Source organism: Camelina sativa, chromosome 8 (genome assembly GCF_000633955.1).
Source record: "Camelina sativa cultivar DH55 chromosome 8, Cs, whole genome shotgun sequence".
NCBI classification, from domain to species: Eukaryota; Viridiplantae; Streptophyta; class Magnoliopsida; order Brassicales; family Brassicaceae; genus Camelina; species Camelina sativa.
This window is the reverse complement of record NC_025692.1, coordinates 3,432,283-3,447,810: the sequence shown is the minus strand read 5'-3', so window position 1 is coordinate 3,447,810 and position 15,528 is coordinate 3,432,283. Positions and strand designations below refer to the sequence as shown.

The following is a 15,528-nucleotide window of genomic DNA, read 5'->3' as shown; positions in this document are numbered from 1 at the left end:
TGGTTCTGGGAGATACAGGTTTGGAGGATTGGTTGGAGTCGTTTTGAGATGATCTTTGCAATTATCTTGTAGAAAACCGAACAGAGAGCTATGGGACGGTAATCTGCAACTCGTTTTGGACTGGTGATCTTTGGGATCAGTCTAACATGTGTGTGGTTATTTTGCAGGGGAAGGGAGCCAGATATGAAAAAACTTTGGATTTCTGCTATCACCTTGTCTTGGATTGTATCCCAGTTTGTTTGGAAGAAGCTTGCTGAAAACCCATCTGGTCCCGGTGCTTTGTCAGGGTGAATGTCAAAACAAGCATTTTTTATTTCACTTGCAGAGGGGATTTTTATTAGTTCCTTGTTGGTTTCTTCCGAAATGCAAGGTGATATTGCTTCACGAACTACATTATTTCCAGATCCTTCTACAGATGTAAAGAGTTCCTGATAGTAGGAGGTAATAGTGTCAGCAATTTCTTGATCTTCATAGACAGTATGTCCTTGTTCTGACTCGGGGACTAAAATGTTATTAATGGCTTTCCGGTTTTTTGTGGTAGCATGAAAAAATCTTGTGTTTCTATCCCCAAGAGCTAGCCAAAGCTGGCAGCTCCGTTGTTTCCAGAACTCCTCCTCTTTCCGATAAGCATCAGATAGTTTTTGGTTCAGCTCATCTAGTAAACATTGGGGGCTCGAGTCAGTAAACATGGCTTCCTCAATCTGTTCCCTGAGATCATTGATGGTTTGTTGACTATTGAGTTGTTGTTTCTTGGTCCAGGCAATGATGGCTGATCGGCAATGGTGGAGCCGTGTTTCGACATCCGCCTCAAGATAGGAATTCCACGCATCTAAGATAATCTTTTTAATCTCTAGTATATGCCTTAAGAGTCGATAATACTTAAACAAGCCTCTTCTTCTTTTCTTGGCAGGATCAAAAGATGTGACAAGCGGTCGATGGTCGGAACCTTCAAAGCGAAGGGGTTCACTCCGTCCTAATGGGTAAGCAAAGGTCCATTCATTATTGGCCTTTGCCCTATCCAGTGTTCATCTGACAAGGTGAGAATATCGTTGACCTCTCCATGATAGGAAGTAACCAGTATGCTAGAGATCAAAAAGGTCACACGTGGACATGAGGGATCTTAGATCCAAAAAGGAGCCCTCCGATCTGGGTGGACCACCTGATTTTTCACTTCCGTTTATAATGTCATTGAAATCACCAGTTAAGAACCAGGGTTCAGCTCGAGAGCTAGTTTGTTCCTTTAGTTTTTCCCAGATTTATATCCTTCTGGTTCTGTCTGGTGCTCCATAAACAAAGGTAGCATAGAAATACCTTGCTTCAGCTTTAATTCGGGTATCAATTAAGTTTTGACAAGAGAGTGAGGAGGAACCAGATGGTGTGAGGGATATTCAAGCCATTGTAGGGTCTGTAGCACCTTCTCTGAGTGGTTTTTGGTCTCCATGAGGAATATAAGGTCAGGACATACTTTTCTCTTTATGTCCTTTAGATGCTGGACTGTTATGGGATTCTCCAACCCACAACAGTTCCAGCTAACCATTCTTAAGGAAGAGGAGTCGGCGGATTCTGAAAATCCACCTTCTTCTTCCTACTTGATGGGAAAAGTCTCACTCGTGGTGATTGTGCAGGACATGGTTGGTGTGTAGCCTCGCTATCTCTGACTTAAGCTCTGCCTTGACTTGTATCAGCACTAGGTGAGTGAGCTCTAGGAACAGGTACGGTAGAGCCCGATGGATTCTTTGAAACCTTTTTTGTGATTTACTTTTGAGTTATCAGCCCTTAAGCCTCCTTTTGGTTCAATTTGTTTCCTTGGAGAACTCCTTGTGAAATTTCGCTTTTGTGTTTTTGCACCCAATAAAATTTGGTTTCCTTATGCTTTTTGTTTCTGTGAAGGTGGTCGACCCCTTCCTCTCCTGCTAGTTTCACCAAGGTCCAGATCCTGTGAGGAAGGAAATTTTCTTGAGGCATCTTGGGGGAGGTGATCAGGGATGATTTTAGTAGAGTGTGGGCTTAAAATGGATGCATTGACCAGGTTAGCAGTCATTATTGATTTAGCAGTTTATTCCATTAAGTTCTCTGTTTCCCCTTAGAGCACTCGCATTCGTTTTACCATACTTTCTGTCGGATCAGGGCAGGCCATGTATTGGACTGTTACTTCACGCATGTCATTTTTTTCCTATGTGAGTTTTCTAATTTAAAATGCGAAATTTAATGTATAACTGTGAAATTCAAAAAAGTTTTAATATTTGGATCTACGACTAAACCAGTAGCTTAAATTTTTTAACTAAACTAGTTGTAGCATACATGAAGAAAAACACTAAAATGCAGACTGTTCGGGATTCAATTTGTAAGTTGCGTGTATATTTGGGGGAATTAATAAACGTTTCTGTATTTTAAAATTAATAAATAGTTGGAAGATAGGAACAAAAGCATACATGTCATTTCGATTGATACAACAACCCATCGGTCCAACTTAGGGTCCGAATGGTGATTGCGGTTTTGGTTGTACGGAGAAAGCGGTTTTAGAGTGCGGTACGGTTCAACTGCGGTACGTGCGGTTTGCGGGACAAGTGCGATTTATACAAAATAAGCGGTACAGAATGATTTTTGATTGGTGAAAAAACTATTTGCGGTTCAGTATTAATTGTGTGAATGGTAAAAAAAAGGAAAAGCGATGCGAATTACATATATTATAAATAAATTTATTAATAATTAGTATGTTTGTACATTATTGTATGTTATGAATTAATAATAAAAATAATTGTATTTATAAATCTTAAATACTATAGTTGATCAAAAAGTACTTTTTTTTTGTCTGACATATTGATAAAATGTTCAAGTATAAAAAGATACAATTTTTTTGAAAAAATTATCGATTATTTTGATTTTCCCATAATATATTTGCAATAGTATCTCTTATTTGCGTCATAGCTTCTCCATCTGCTATCTCTGTTGCATCCATGTCACCTATATCATGCTCAAAATTTTGGTTGTTGTTCGTCTCAGTCAGTACATCTACGAAATCTGCATCCGAGAAATTTGAAATCCTGATGAAATTATGTAGTCCTACTGTAGCCATTACCACTCTTTTCTGAATTTGAACATTATATCTTGGAAAATCAGAAAGTATCCTCTACTTCTTCTTCCAAACTCCAAACGTTCTTTCAATAACAGAACGTAAAGATGCATGACATTGGTTGAACAATTCATGTTTATTCCTTGGAGGAGGACCAGAATGAAACTGGGACATATGATATCTCACAACTCGATTTCGTGATGATCTATAAGGAGCAAGAAATCCTTGTCTGTTTGGATAACCAGAATCAACGAGATAATACCTATCTGATGGAGGCAAAGGAAACTCGGTATCACTTTGTTGTGCCATTTGCAGAACAGATGTATCGTGGCATGATCCTGGTGCTCCATTCATGATATATGTTAATAACATATTCAAATCACATATTGCCATGATGTTCAATGATGCATTATCGTGTCGATTCCAATACATTCCTTGTAACTCATGCTTTACTTTGACGCACACATGAGTCCCATCCATAGCCCCAATGAATCCACTAAAATATGGCCAATATCTTCGGTCTACTTGAAGTCTTTCAGGAATGCGATACAGCTCTTGTCTTGTTGGAGTTCTAATATAATCACATGCTAATAACTCGGTTGCCTTAAGAACTTCCCTAAATTTTCTTTGCACAGTCTCTTGATTTCGGCCAAATCTTAAACCAACATCCCTTTGAACTTCATTGTGACCACATATCCGTAGAAACATAGCCACACTCTCTTCAATCCCTACATTTAATGTTGGTTGTAGACCATAGTTTGTTTGCAACATATTACACAATGCCGTAAAACATGGAAGTGACATTCGTAATAGTTGAAGACAAGCAACATCATCTTGTTGTAGTCGACCCCAAATATTCCTCCATCCCATACCTCCATCAGTTTGTGTTGGTGCCCTTTGAAAATATCGATCATAATAAGTCAAAGCTGGTTGAATTACAAATTCTTCAAATTGTTCATTTTCCAAATTCCACAGTTCAATTCTCTCTTCATAATTGAGATTGTTGAGGCCTTGTGATCGCAGTTGACATATACGAAATGCCTGACATTCATTACAAACGACATGTCATTATACATATATTATTTTAAAAGAACAAATTACATTAAATTTAAAATAAATTTTTAACATAAATGAGCCAAAAAAAAACAAATTGATAAAACGAAATTACAACAAATTAATCTTCATCTCCGACATCGCTTTGATTATTTTCATTTGGTCCTTGAGAGGTTCCCTAAATATTGAAAAGATCTCCTGGTCTAGGTGTTTGTGGTATTTGTCCACTTTCAAAATAGTTTGTGAAACCGAGACCAGATGATGATGTTTGTTGAATGATAGGTGAAGCTTCTTGTTGAGTATTCCTCGTATTTTCAACTTGGTCACCAAGTGAAAATCCGTCCTGAACATTTACCGGAATCGTTCCTGATGATCCACCTTGTTGAACATTTTGTGTTTGTTGCCATGATTGAATGTTTGGCGGTGTTCCCCAATGTGAAGCATTTGGCGGTGTGCCCCAATTTGGAGCATTTAGCGGTGTACCCCACTGTGGAGCATTTGGCGGTGTGCCCCACTGTGGAGCATTTGGCGGTGTTCCCCATTGTTGATAACCAGGTCCCCAAAAACCAGGTGAATTTTGCGCTCCTAAATTATTACCCACAGAAGATGGACTGTTGGATGATAGACCTCCTGAATGGGGACTCCCAAATGAATGGCCTTCACCTAACTGTTTTGGCACATCTTGGTTATTCCGCGAAACACCAGTCATCGCTTCCAACAATTGTAGCTTATCCTCGTCGGTGCTTGAGGCTATGTCAATGAAATACTTACGCCAAAATACTAGCTCTTTAAGTGCATTAATGCAGGCCCAATAAAATCGAGTATGTTTGGGAAGGTCAAGATCATTAAATATCGCTTCTGCCTTTTTAAATTCATCATAATCATCTTGGTCAAAACCACCATGGCGTAGTTGTTGAAAGCTTTGTCGTTGGAATTCTCTATAGCCAGCAATGTTGTCTTGTATTGTTGTCTTAAAAGATTGTCTCCTACGAGTTCCTCGTGAACCACTGCCAGTAGAAACTCGTGAGCTTCCTCCAGATCTTTGTGAATTACTCCCACGTCTGGCGGTTGACTGCAAATTTAGCCTCCCACGTTGTTGGCCTCTACGAGCAGAATTTTGGTTCGTGTCATCGTCATCAATGGTAACATGATACCCTTCTTCTTCTTCGTCTTGCATCACAGGAATTTGAGGTGGAACGTCACCACTATCGCTGTCTGAATCATCATGATCCTCTTCATCATTTGCATGCTCGTTCATCAACTGTTCTCTTCTTTGTCGAGCAGAGTGTTGAGATTGTGATTGAACATCATGTAATATGAAACATCGTTGCATCACATCCCAAAATTGAGGTGGCTTTCGGTTCAAGCTTTTTGTTACTTTGCATCCCTATAAATTTAAATTATTTAGATTCGTGATACCAAATTTTAAAACATATCTTGATGAATAGAAGGATTATTTATACTTACAAACTCTTGATCCTTCCACCATGAGTCAGATGCATATATCATGGATGTATCATGATCAACCGTGATTCCGGTTTTATGCGTAAGAACCTTCCACCTCTTGTAACTTTTTTTGAATTCATCAAGTTTGTTTTTGAAGAATCCATAAGTTATATTCATGTTGAATGCTTGGTTAAATTTTTCTACCATATACTCTCTACCGATAGCAGTAGGATTCTTAAGAGTATAATTATTCATCGCACTTGCTTCGTCGAACAATTGATATAATGTTTTTTCCTGAATGTACGACCATTTATACTTGTCTTTGTTCTACAAATTTTGAAAATACAATGTCCTATATTATATAAAATAGAACTATTATTTTAAGTTTTTAAAGAAAAGCTAAAGAAAATTTACCCGTACTGTTGTTTCCGTAGGAGAAGTTAAATTTTCAGTTGGTTGATTTGAACTTGTTTGTCTAGAAGGATTTGTGTTTCTTCGACGATTAGAAGACATATCTACATTTAGTGAAAGTCACTGGTTATTATACATTTAATAAAGTATTAATAATTTTATTGTTAATAAGAATTCTTTTAAATATATAGTTTTACTTCCAAACTAATATATATTTTCATATATATATATATATATATTTATATATTAGTTAGGAAAAAAAATTAAAGATGATATGAAACATAATGAAAATGTTCAATTGCTATATAAATAAACTAACATGTATAATTTTTTTAAAAATAAGTAAACTGGATTACAAAATTTTTAAAATAACACTATAATTAATACATGGGTGTTTTAATAACCACTATGATATTTAAATAGCATATACAATAATATTATTTACTGAACAATATGATTATTATTTTTATTAATTTGCAACTTAAAACACATACTACAACTCTATTTATTGACATGGAAACTGCACTTTAAATCAGTTTTTATAAATTTAAAATTTAACAAATCATTTAAAAGTGTTTTTTCATTAATTCATTTTAAAAATATATTAAACAAAACCTATATAACATTGTTTTTATAAAAAAATGAGAATAGTTTTGTCAATAATAAAAAAAAATTATATGAGAGTGATTAAAAAAACATTTTCTTAATGGAGTAGAGTCAAATCTGAGAGAGAGGAGATTAGGTTTTGATAAAAAAATATCTAAAGAAAATAAAAAATATGAGAGTGATTAAAAAAGAAAGAATATTAGAAAAAAGAAAAGAACATTACCTAGAAGGGGAATCATGGGTTCGTGAGAGAGAGCAGTGAGAGATTATAGTTTTTAGGTTTGTAGCATAGATAGATATTTCATATATAGTACACTTTAATATTAAAAAAATGTATTAAAGGAAACATTTATTAACTGCGGTCTAGAAATCCGCTGGTTATTGCCCATTAATTTTTTGAAACGCGGTTCAAGTTATTATCTTCTCAACAATCCGCTTTTTGTTTGTTTGTTTTTTTTTTCTTTTTTTTTAAACGCACATTAATTCTTTTTCTTCTGATTCACTACACCTGTGCGGTTTTGATTAATTTTTTTTGAAAACCGCAAATTATCTGTTTCCATTCACTGGCTTAATATCACTATCGTAATATACAAGTTGGGACTGTATGGGGTTAGAGGATTAGGACTCATGCACCCACCAATGAAGAAAAATAGCTTTCGTATTTTGTTTGTATCTAAAATCTTCAGAAAGAAGAATGTTGACATATATACATATTATATAGCCCGAAGTAACGGGAACATAATGAGTACTACTGCTGACCCACCAACCAATTGCAATAACTGGGTATTATCACTAATCTAACCTAGTATTGGACTGACTGATCCCAATTCTAATTTCTAATGGCATGATGTAAAACCAATAGTTACAGACTTAAAGTTATGGTTTTTTTGATAAAGTTCCAAGATTATGGATGTTTGATAAAGTTCCAAGAAGTCTGGTAGATTAAGAAAATTTTTCAAATATCCTAATATATCTCGGTTTAATATGGGACAAAGAATCCTTAAAAACAAGAATCTTTAGAAGATAAAGTTTGGATCTCGAAACAAGTGGAAGCTTACGGTGCACCACTCAAATGTTAGAGCCCCACGACTTAAGGAAAAGATTGGTCACGCATTTTCAATGTAAACAGTAATATCATTTTTCTTTGATAATAAAATTAAACACAAGTTCTTGCTACGGTTTAATCTATAAAAAAAAAAGCAAACACACAAAAAAAAAAAAAAAAAAAAAAAACAAACAAACTATAATGCACGCACTCTTCCAAACTGTTCTATATCCAAAATTCCCACTTAGAAAGTGTATGAACCTAGTTTATTTAGCCCTCTCTCTCAAAAGATTCGATTGTCTCTTATTCTCAATATCTTTTATATTTCGATGCACATGATTATTATGTTCGATCGAAATTTTATATTCTGGAGTTTGGTAAATATGTAATGTTGTTTTAATATACTGAACAAAAACTATAGGGTTAGGTGAGAAACTTTATATATGGTGTAGTATAGCACTTATTGGGATATCCAGGTCAACAGTTTTTTTTTAATTATGTTTATTTATATGGAAACTATGTAAATATGTAAAATACAGAGTTTTTTTAATTTTTTAAAAACGGCTAAAAACAAAAAGATACTGAAAAATTGAATCTTCTAAAGCCAGAATCTTTCAGAATCTCCTGATAATTCGCATTTTCCAATAATAGTCCGATATTTTCTCATATTCTCTGTTTAGTTTTGCGGAAAACAATTTCCAAAAGCATTAGCAAAGTCAAGCACACACCAAACCTACCTACCCCCTTCTCTTTCCCTATTATATAAACAGTTACCTTGTAGGAATCTCTTTAGTGTACGTAATTACAAAGAATATTTTAGAAGATTCCTCAAAAAATGTCGGCACTTGCAGATTTGATCAATCTCGATCTCTCCGATTCCACTGACCAGATCATCGCCGAGTACATATGGTTCGTGACTCTCTTCATCGATCTCTGTCAGTTTAGTCGTTTGAAGTTTCGTTAACGTCTAAAATAGCATATATCTTCTTTGTTATTGTTAATTTATAATAATGGATAAATATTTTTTTTTTTTGGTGAACCTTGCTTTTGTGTTTGAGTTTGCATATTTCTTGAGGTACATGAGTCAAAAGTTTTAAACTTTTGGTTAAAACATATATAGTACGTTAAAATATTTTGGATTCACTAAACACTTTGATCAACTTTTGGTATTTTGATGAACAGGATTGGTGGATCAGGCTTGGATATGAGAAGCAAAGCAAGGGTGATTATTAGTTATTGTGTTTTTTAGAGTATTATAAAACGGTGAGTAAATAGTACTAAGAAACTTAAAAATAAGGATTTAAACTTTTTGTTAATTGCAGACTTTGTCGGGACCAGTGAAAGATCCATCGGAGTTGCCGAAATGGAACTATGATGGTTCTAGCACCGGCCAAGCTCCTGGCGATGACAGTGAAGTCATCCTCTAGTATGTTTCAAAAATTCTAATTAATACAACTAATAAGTAAATTATGTGTTATTAATAATATTTTGATTTTTGCATGTGTTTTTTTAATTAGCCCTCAAGCTATCTTCAAAGACCCCTTCAGGAGAGGCAACAACATCCTTGTAAATCAGAAGTCCAATAAACGCTTTCTTATATGATTTGAAGAAATTCTTGAAACTGTTAATAATATATTGTTCTGGGGGTTAATGATTTGGGAATCAGGTGATGTGTGACGCGTATACACCAGCCGGTGAACCGATTCCCACTAACAAAAGGCATGCAGCAGCCAAGATCTTTAGCGATCCCAACGTTGTCGCCGAAGTAACATGGTAAATATCTTAAAACAAAATGTTCTCTAAAATATATTACAAACATAAAATGTGAAATACTGTCAACGTACACATTTGCAAATCTTAAAATTTAGGTATGGAATTGAGCAAGAGTATACTTTGCTGCAAAAGGATATTAAGTGGCCTGTAGGTTGGCCAGTCGGCGGCTTCCCAGGTCCTCAGGTAGACTCTCTTTCCGGCGATCATCCAACATCTTGATTGAGCTCATGAAAAATAAAACAAAAAATCAATAAATTAAAAACAGGGACCATACTACTGTGGAGTTGGAGCAGACAAAGCTTTTGGAAGAGACATCGTGGATTCTCATTACAAAGCTTGTCTTTACGCCGGAATCAATGTCAGTGGCACCAACGGAGAAGTCATGCCCGGTCAGGTTAAAATTTCACTCCCTTTTCTCTTTTATTTTTACGATTCAATATAGTGTTGATCGATTCCAGAACTAAAAACAAAACAAACCCGTGAAACTGATCATGTGTTTGTTGGCTTCAGTGGGAGTTCCAAGTCGGTCCTACCGTTGGAATTGCTGCCGCCGATCAGGTCTGGGTCGCTCGTTACATCCTCGAGGTATATATATCATTAAAAAATCATGGCGATTTATACACATTGTCTCTCTTTCTCTTTCTGATTTATGACTCTGTTTCTTGGGTATGTTAAAACAGAGGATCACAGAACTTGCTGGAGTTGTTCTGTCTTTAGACCCTAAACCAATTCCGGTTTGTGCTTTTCACCCTAGTGTAGTATATAAATGAGCAACCAAAATCTTTGGTTTTGTAAAATTCACTTAGTTACTCTTTTTGTGTGTTTTCTTCTTCAGGGAGACTGGAATGGTGCAGGAGCACACACAAATTACAGGTTTTTTTTTGTTGTTGTTGATAAATTTGGAGGAAACGTTAGAAGTAGAATCGTTTCTTTCATTTTATTCATTAGCCTCTAGACTTATATTTATACAAGATATATAACTTGTCTAACAAGTTCTTTACATATTCAATAATGATAAATCTACTTATTTAATAATAGGAGAATATTATACAAATATTAACTTTCCATTTAATTCGATCTCGTAATCTCCAAGATCTCCTAATACCCTCCCGCAAGCTCATACGTGGTAATACGTATGAGATTGGACAATCATCATCACATCATCTTCATACTCATTATAGAGTCATCAATGGCATTATACATCGCCATAAGGTCATGGATTCGGTGGAGAATGTGTATCTCTACTGTTTTCAAAATCACAAGTTTATATCGTTCTTGAACTTCTTGTTCATGAAAAAACTTGTGTAGTGGTCATGGTCAGATTCAGGTTTGTCATCCTCGGATCAGCATCGTATCCGTTGGATTCGTCACCTGCAAGTTATCTTCGTGGACCATCTTGTTCGTAGTGAAAGATGATACCACATGAAGACTCATACGAAAAACACAATCATGTGCTATTGTGCCCATATCTCTCATGAAAGAGACGAACACATCTTCTTCTTTTTTTTTTTTTTAAACAATCGAACAAAACTTTTTTTTTCTCTCTTTTTTTAAAATAAATCAAAATTCCAAATTAAATAAAACAAAACAAACGTGTATAAAAAAAGAATTAAAAATTTCCAACAAAGATAGTAGGAATCGATAGAAAAACATAGGTTTTTTTTTTTTCCAGAATGCGAAAATAACACAACCATAACCCATAGGAAGTAGGATCAATGCTCTGATACCATGATAGATTTGGAGGAAACGTTAGAAGTAGAATAGTTTCTCTCATTTTATTCATTAGCCTCTAGACTTATATTTATACAAGAGATATAACTTGTCTAACAAATTCTTTACATATTCAATAATGATAAATCTACTTATTTAATAATAGGAGTCAAGAAGCCATGGAGAGAGGTCAGGATGTGGAGAACTGGTGGTGTGATGAGCCTGAGGTTGCTGGTGCCATTGAGGCGTGGGAAGCGGTAAGTGCGGAGCAGACCAAGGGGCAGGACCACGATAGGGAGGAGGGTACTGTGGCGAGTAGGAGGGAGCTGGTGAGGGTGGTCGGAATTGCGGACAGCGGTGAGCACCATGACCCTGAACTCCACAAATTTGACACTTTCCAAGGTATGGGCGTGATGGAAGAGAACTTCCACGAGAAGAGTTGTAGCCACCACGGGAAGACGGCTAAGACGGCCTGAAACCAGACTGAGTGGCGTTCGCAGTGGCTGGAACAAAAAAGTCTATTTTCCAGAGGCTTTGAGGGCATTATCGCGGTTGATCAGTTTTTCATGGAGTTCCGGGATTGAGATTGGCGTGTCACGGCCTTGAACCATCTCAATGACAGCTCGGTAGTCTTCACCAAGACCAGACGTGATATAGTCCAAAAGATCTTCATGAGGAAGAGGAGCATCAAGCAGAGCGAGTTTGTCGGACTTGTCGATGATATCACGCATGTAGTCATGAATCGACTTAGTCCCTTTGGAGATGTCTTTGAGCTGGTCCCTGATTTGACGGATGTGACCACGAGATGCGTTGCCATAGGTGCGAGAGAGAGTGAGCCAAAGATCTCTTGTTGTTGCAGTACGAGCAACAATTGGCTGAACAGAGAGAGAGAGAGAACCGAGGATGACACTGAAAAGGAGCTTATCTTGACGTTTCCAAGCCGCAAGGTTTGGATTTGGTTGAGATGCACCAGTAGAGGTGGTGACGTTTTCAGCAGGCGTTTTGTCTTCGTCGTCGATGAAGACATGAAGGTCATGAGCCTCAAGAAGAGATCTGATCTGTAAGCGCCAAGTAATGAAATTATTTGGCGTGAGTTTGGTGATGTTGGCCATGTTGAGGGAGATCAAGGTTTTGTGAGGCTTGGATATGTTAAAGACAGGGGAGGATTCAGCAGAGGTAGAGGAGACTTCGGATGTCATGATGAACAGAGAAATTGCAGAGAAAAACAGAGGAGAGAAAAAAAAAGATCGGTGAGAACAGAGGAGAAAAAGAGATCGGTGAGAGAGTTTTAGAGGTTTTGTAGGTTTTTGGATCAGTGCTCTGATACCATGTAGAAGTTTGTGGAAGATGATTTTATTAATCTCATGACCAACATATTTATACAAGAGTTTGTAGTTATCACAAACATAAGATAAGGTAAGATCTTTATATAATAAGTACTACATAAGATTGAACGTAATCATATCTACACTAATAAATACTATACAAATATTAACTTTTCATTTAACTCGATCTCGGAATCTCGGAGATCCCCTAATAGTTGTTGTTGTAGAAGAGTCTGCTCTGGTTCTTGGTCATATCATATGATTATTACTCTTCGTTTTTGTTTTTGGTGAATTGGGATGTTTCCTTTTGTGCAGTACGAAGTCAATGAGAGAAGATGGAGGGTACGAGGTCATAAAGAAAGCAATTGAGAAGCTTGGATTGCGTCACAAGGAACACATTGCTGCTTATGGTGAAGGCAACGAGCGTCGTCTCACAGGAAAACATGAGACCGCCGATATCAACACTTTCTTATGGGTAAGAATCTTAACTAAACTCATTATAAGCCTATTTAAAACAGTGACATGATTTGGATTTTGTTCACATGAGCCTACTACTAAACTGGTTTATTACAGGGTGTGGCAAACCGTGGGGCATCAATTAGGGTTGGCCGTGACACTGAGAAGGATGGAAAAGGATACTTTGAAGACCGTAGGCCAGCTTCGAACATGGATCCTTACACTGTGACCTCCATGATTGCTGAATCCACAATCCTTTGGAAACCATGAAAGAAGAAACCTTGAGCTTCAAGGAATCTTTAAAATCAGTTCATCATGTTCATTCTTCTATGGTCTTTTTCTCGTTATGAAACTGTTCTCATGTGTTCTTCGTTTCNACCAACATATTTATACAAGAGTTTGTAGTTATCACAAACATAAGATAAGGTAAGATCTTTATATAATAAGTACTACATAAGATTGAACGTAATCATATCTACACTAATAAATACTATACAAATATTAACTTTTCATTTAACTCGATCTCGGAATCTCGGAGATCCCCTAATAGTTGTTGTTGTAGAAGAGTCTGCTCTGGTTCTTGGTCATATCATATGATTATTACTCTTCGTTTTTGTTTTTGGTGAATTGGGATGTTTCCTTTTGTGCAGTACGAAGTCAATGAGAGAAGATGGAGGGTACGAGGTCATAAAGAAAGCAATTGAGAAGCTTGGATTGCGTCACAAGGAACACATTGCTGCTTATGGTGAAGGCAACGAGCGTCGTCTCACAGGAAAACATGAGACCGCCGATATCAACACTTTCTTATGGGTAAGAATCTTAACTAAACTCATTATAAGCCTATTTAAAACAGTGACATGATTTGGATTTTGTTCACATGAGCCTACTACTAAACTGGTTTATTACAGGGTGTGGCAAACCGTGGGGCATCAATTAGGGTTGGCCGTGACACTGAGAAGGATGGAAAAGGATACTTTGAAGACCGTAGGCCAGCTTCGAACATGGATCCTTACACTGTGACCTCCATGATTGCTGAATCCACAATCCTTTGGAAACCATGAAAGAAGAAACCTTGAGCTTCAAGGAATCTTTAAAATCAGTTCATCATGTTCATTCTTCTATGGTCTTTTTCTCGTTATGAAACTGTTCTCATGTGTTCTTCGTTTCAAAATGTTTGATTTTCAAGTCTTAAAATTGTTTCTGAGAATAATAGTTCTCCAACTTTTACTTCATTATGTTTCTAATTAAAACCTCTACAAAATTCAGATTATAAACCGAATTGAACTTACCTGAACTATTTGTTTTTACTGAAAGTTTGAAACCATAAACAAAACCTAAACGAACCAATTACATTCGAACTGAATAAACGGAATTTAATTAACTGTATCATCCTTAACCAAAAATTTTAATTTTGTCAAGAAAAAAAAAGGAAAAACATATAAAATTCAGTGGGTCAAATTTAAAAAAATGAATAATCGTAAACACAAAAATTGCAAATATTTCAGACTTCTCCGTTACTAGTCGGCCCAAACTAGACATTACAAAAGATGGATAGAGAAAACTTATATCTAAAGGTTATAAATTGGATGATTTATGTTTAAACACATTAATTTTATTGGGCCCATTGTAATTATATGGACTCAAATATGCAATATACAAATATAGAAAGCCTTCACGATACAACAAGATAGAAGACACGAAATCAAAGTACACTAATCTTATGCTATTTTTGATACTTGGAACAAACTTCTTGAAACTCTGATATAAATTTTTTCTTATATTTGGGTTTAAACTATTATTATTAGTAGCCTAGTATCATAAAGAACCTATATAAGTTGGTTGCGGCTTGATGTTTTTGTTAATACTGTACTTCTCTTTATGGAAATATGAATAAACTTTAGTTTTGATCACCAAAATTTTGTTTTATTTACGTTATTCAAAACAAAGTAGGCTTGATTTCCATTCAATATATTGGTTTTCTCGTCCCAATNAAAAAAAAAAAAAAAAAAAAAAAATCCAACAAATTATCTAAACTAATCCGGGATGCATTGGTCCGAATAAAACTTTTATTTTGTAATTCAATGGTTGAAGACTCGTGTTGTTAGTCCATGTTAAGATTAGGTGTCGTTCATTATGGTTCCAAAATATCTTCTTTAAAAAAAAAATCTACATAGTGAAACAAATAAATAAAGTTCGGAAGAAGCTATGTGAAATTGTGAAGTGAATCCTTTGGGAGTTGAAATAAGTAAAATAAAAAGTAGAAGAAGAAGTAAATGCTTTGAGGGAATTGAAAACAAACGAGTCAGCAAAAGTTAGTATAAAGTTACTGTGGTATGTGTTGTGTGTGTATATAGGACAATGCAATGCATGCATGCATTCGATTATCATTTAGTCATTATACCTTCATCATCGTGCAGCTTTTTTAACTTTTGCTTTTTTTCTTCCCTTGACTTTATCTTTTACTTATTTTAATTTGTCAGAAACAAATAATACGACTACATATATAAGTGAGAACGCAGAGGGAAAAAAAAGCTTTGGGAAAAGCACTTTGTTTATTGAATATTTACTTTTTTCTCTTCTACTTTTTAACAGCTTTAGAGATACAGAGAGAAAAAAAAAAAACAAATTCC

The 15,528-nt window shown here is 35.7% G+C and overlaps 3 protein-coding genes across 5 annotated transcripts; 1 reads left to right on the top strand and 2 right to left on the bottom strand.

Annotated features, from left to right (window-relative positions):
- Window positions 3,055-3,553, bottom strand: LOC104709171 (putative nuclease HARBI1). Its single transcript, XM_010425825.2, has one exon. It carries the CDS (start codon window positions 3,551-3,553, stop codon window positions 3,131-3,133), a length of 423 nt encoding a protein of 140 aa, XP_010424127.2. The 3' UTR covers window positions 3,055-3,130.
- LOC104705950 lies at window positions 4,305-6,007 on the bottom strand. Its single transcript, XM_019228652.1, has 2 exons — window positions 5,594-6,007; window positions 4,305-5,513 (listed from the first exon to the last, which is right to left on the bottom strand). The coding sequence occupies exons 1-2, from the start codon at window positions 5,825-5,827 to the stop codon at window positions 4,305-4,307; spliced, it is 1,443 nt and encodes a 480-aa protein (XP_019084197.1). The 5' UTR covers window positions 5,828-6,007.
- On the top strand, window positions 8,245-14,130 carry LOC104705948 (glutamine synthetase cytosolic isozyme 1-4). 3 transcript variants are annotated; one of them, XM_019228293.1, is made up of 13 exons: window positions 8,251-8,543; window positions 8,817-8,856; window positions 8,957-9,060; window positions 9,152-9,200; window positions 9,301-9,407; window positions 9,503-9,590; window positions 9,673-9,801; window positions 9,918-9,992; window positions 10,088-10,141; window positions 10,243-10,280; window positions 12,758-12,825; window positions 13,596-13,708; window positions 13,807-14,130. In XM_019228293.1, the coding sequence occupies exons 1-13, from the start codon at window positions 8,470-8,472 to the stop codon at window positions 13,957-13,959; spliced, it is 1,092 nt and encodes a 363-aa protein (XP_019083838.1). In that variant the 5' UTR covers window positions 8,251-8,469; the 3' UTR covers window positions 13,960-14,130. The 3 variants fall into 3 exon arrangements, with proteins under 3 accessions (XP_010420355.1, XP_019083838.1, XP_010420354.1); XM_010422052.2 differs by lacking the exons at window positions 13,596-13,708; window positions 13,807-14,130 and adding an exon at window positions 13,016-13,206 and having other exon boundaries at window positions 8,254-8,543; window positions 12,758-12,917; XM_010422053.2 differs by lacking the exons at window positions 12,758-12,825; window positions 13,596-13,708; window positions 13,807-14,130 and adding an exon at window positions 11,284-12,370 and having other exon boundaries at window positions 8,245-8,543.

Excerpts from the sequence above, each read along its gene's own strand:
- LOC104709171 (XM_010425825.2), bottom strand. The coding sequence starts at position 3,553 with ATGGATGGGACTCATGTGTGCGTCAAAGTAAAGCATGAGTTACAAGGA.
- LOC104705950 (XM_019228652.1), bottom strand. The coding sequence starts at position 5,827 with ATGAATAATTATACTCTTAAGAATCCTACTGCTATCGGTAGAGAGTAT. Across the intron at positions 5,514-5,593 it reads GGTGGAAGGATCAAGAGTTT|GGATGCAAAGTAACAAAAAG; the intron begins GTAAGTATAAAT and ends TTAAATTTATAG.
- LOC104705948 (XM_019228293.1), top strand. The coding sequence starts at position 8,470 with ATGTCGGCACTTGCAGATTTGATCAATCTCGATCTCTCCGATTCCACT. Across the intron at positions 8,544-8,816 it reads ATCATCGCCGAGTACATATG|GATTGGTGGATCAGGCTTGG; the intron begins GTTCGTGACTCT and ends TTTGATGAACAG. Across the intron at positions 13,709-13,806 it reads ATATCAACACTTTCTTATGG|GGTGTGGCAAACCGTGGGGC; the intron begins GTAAGAATCTTA and ends GGTTTATTACAG.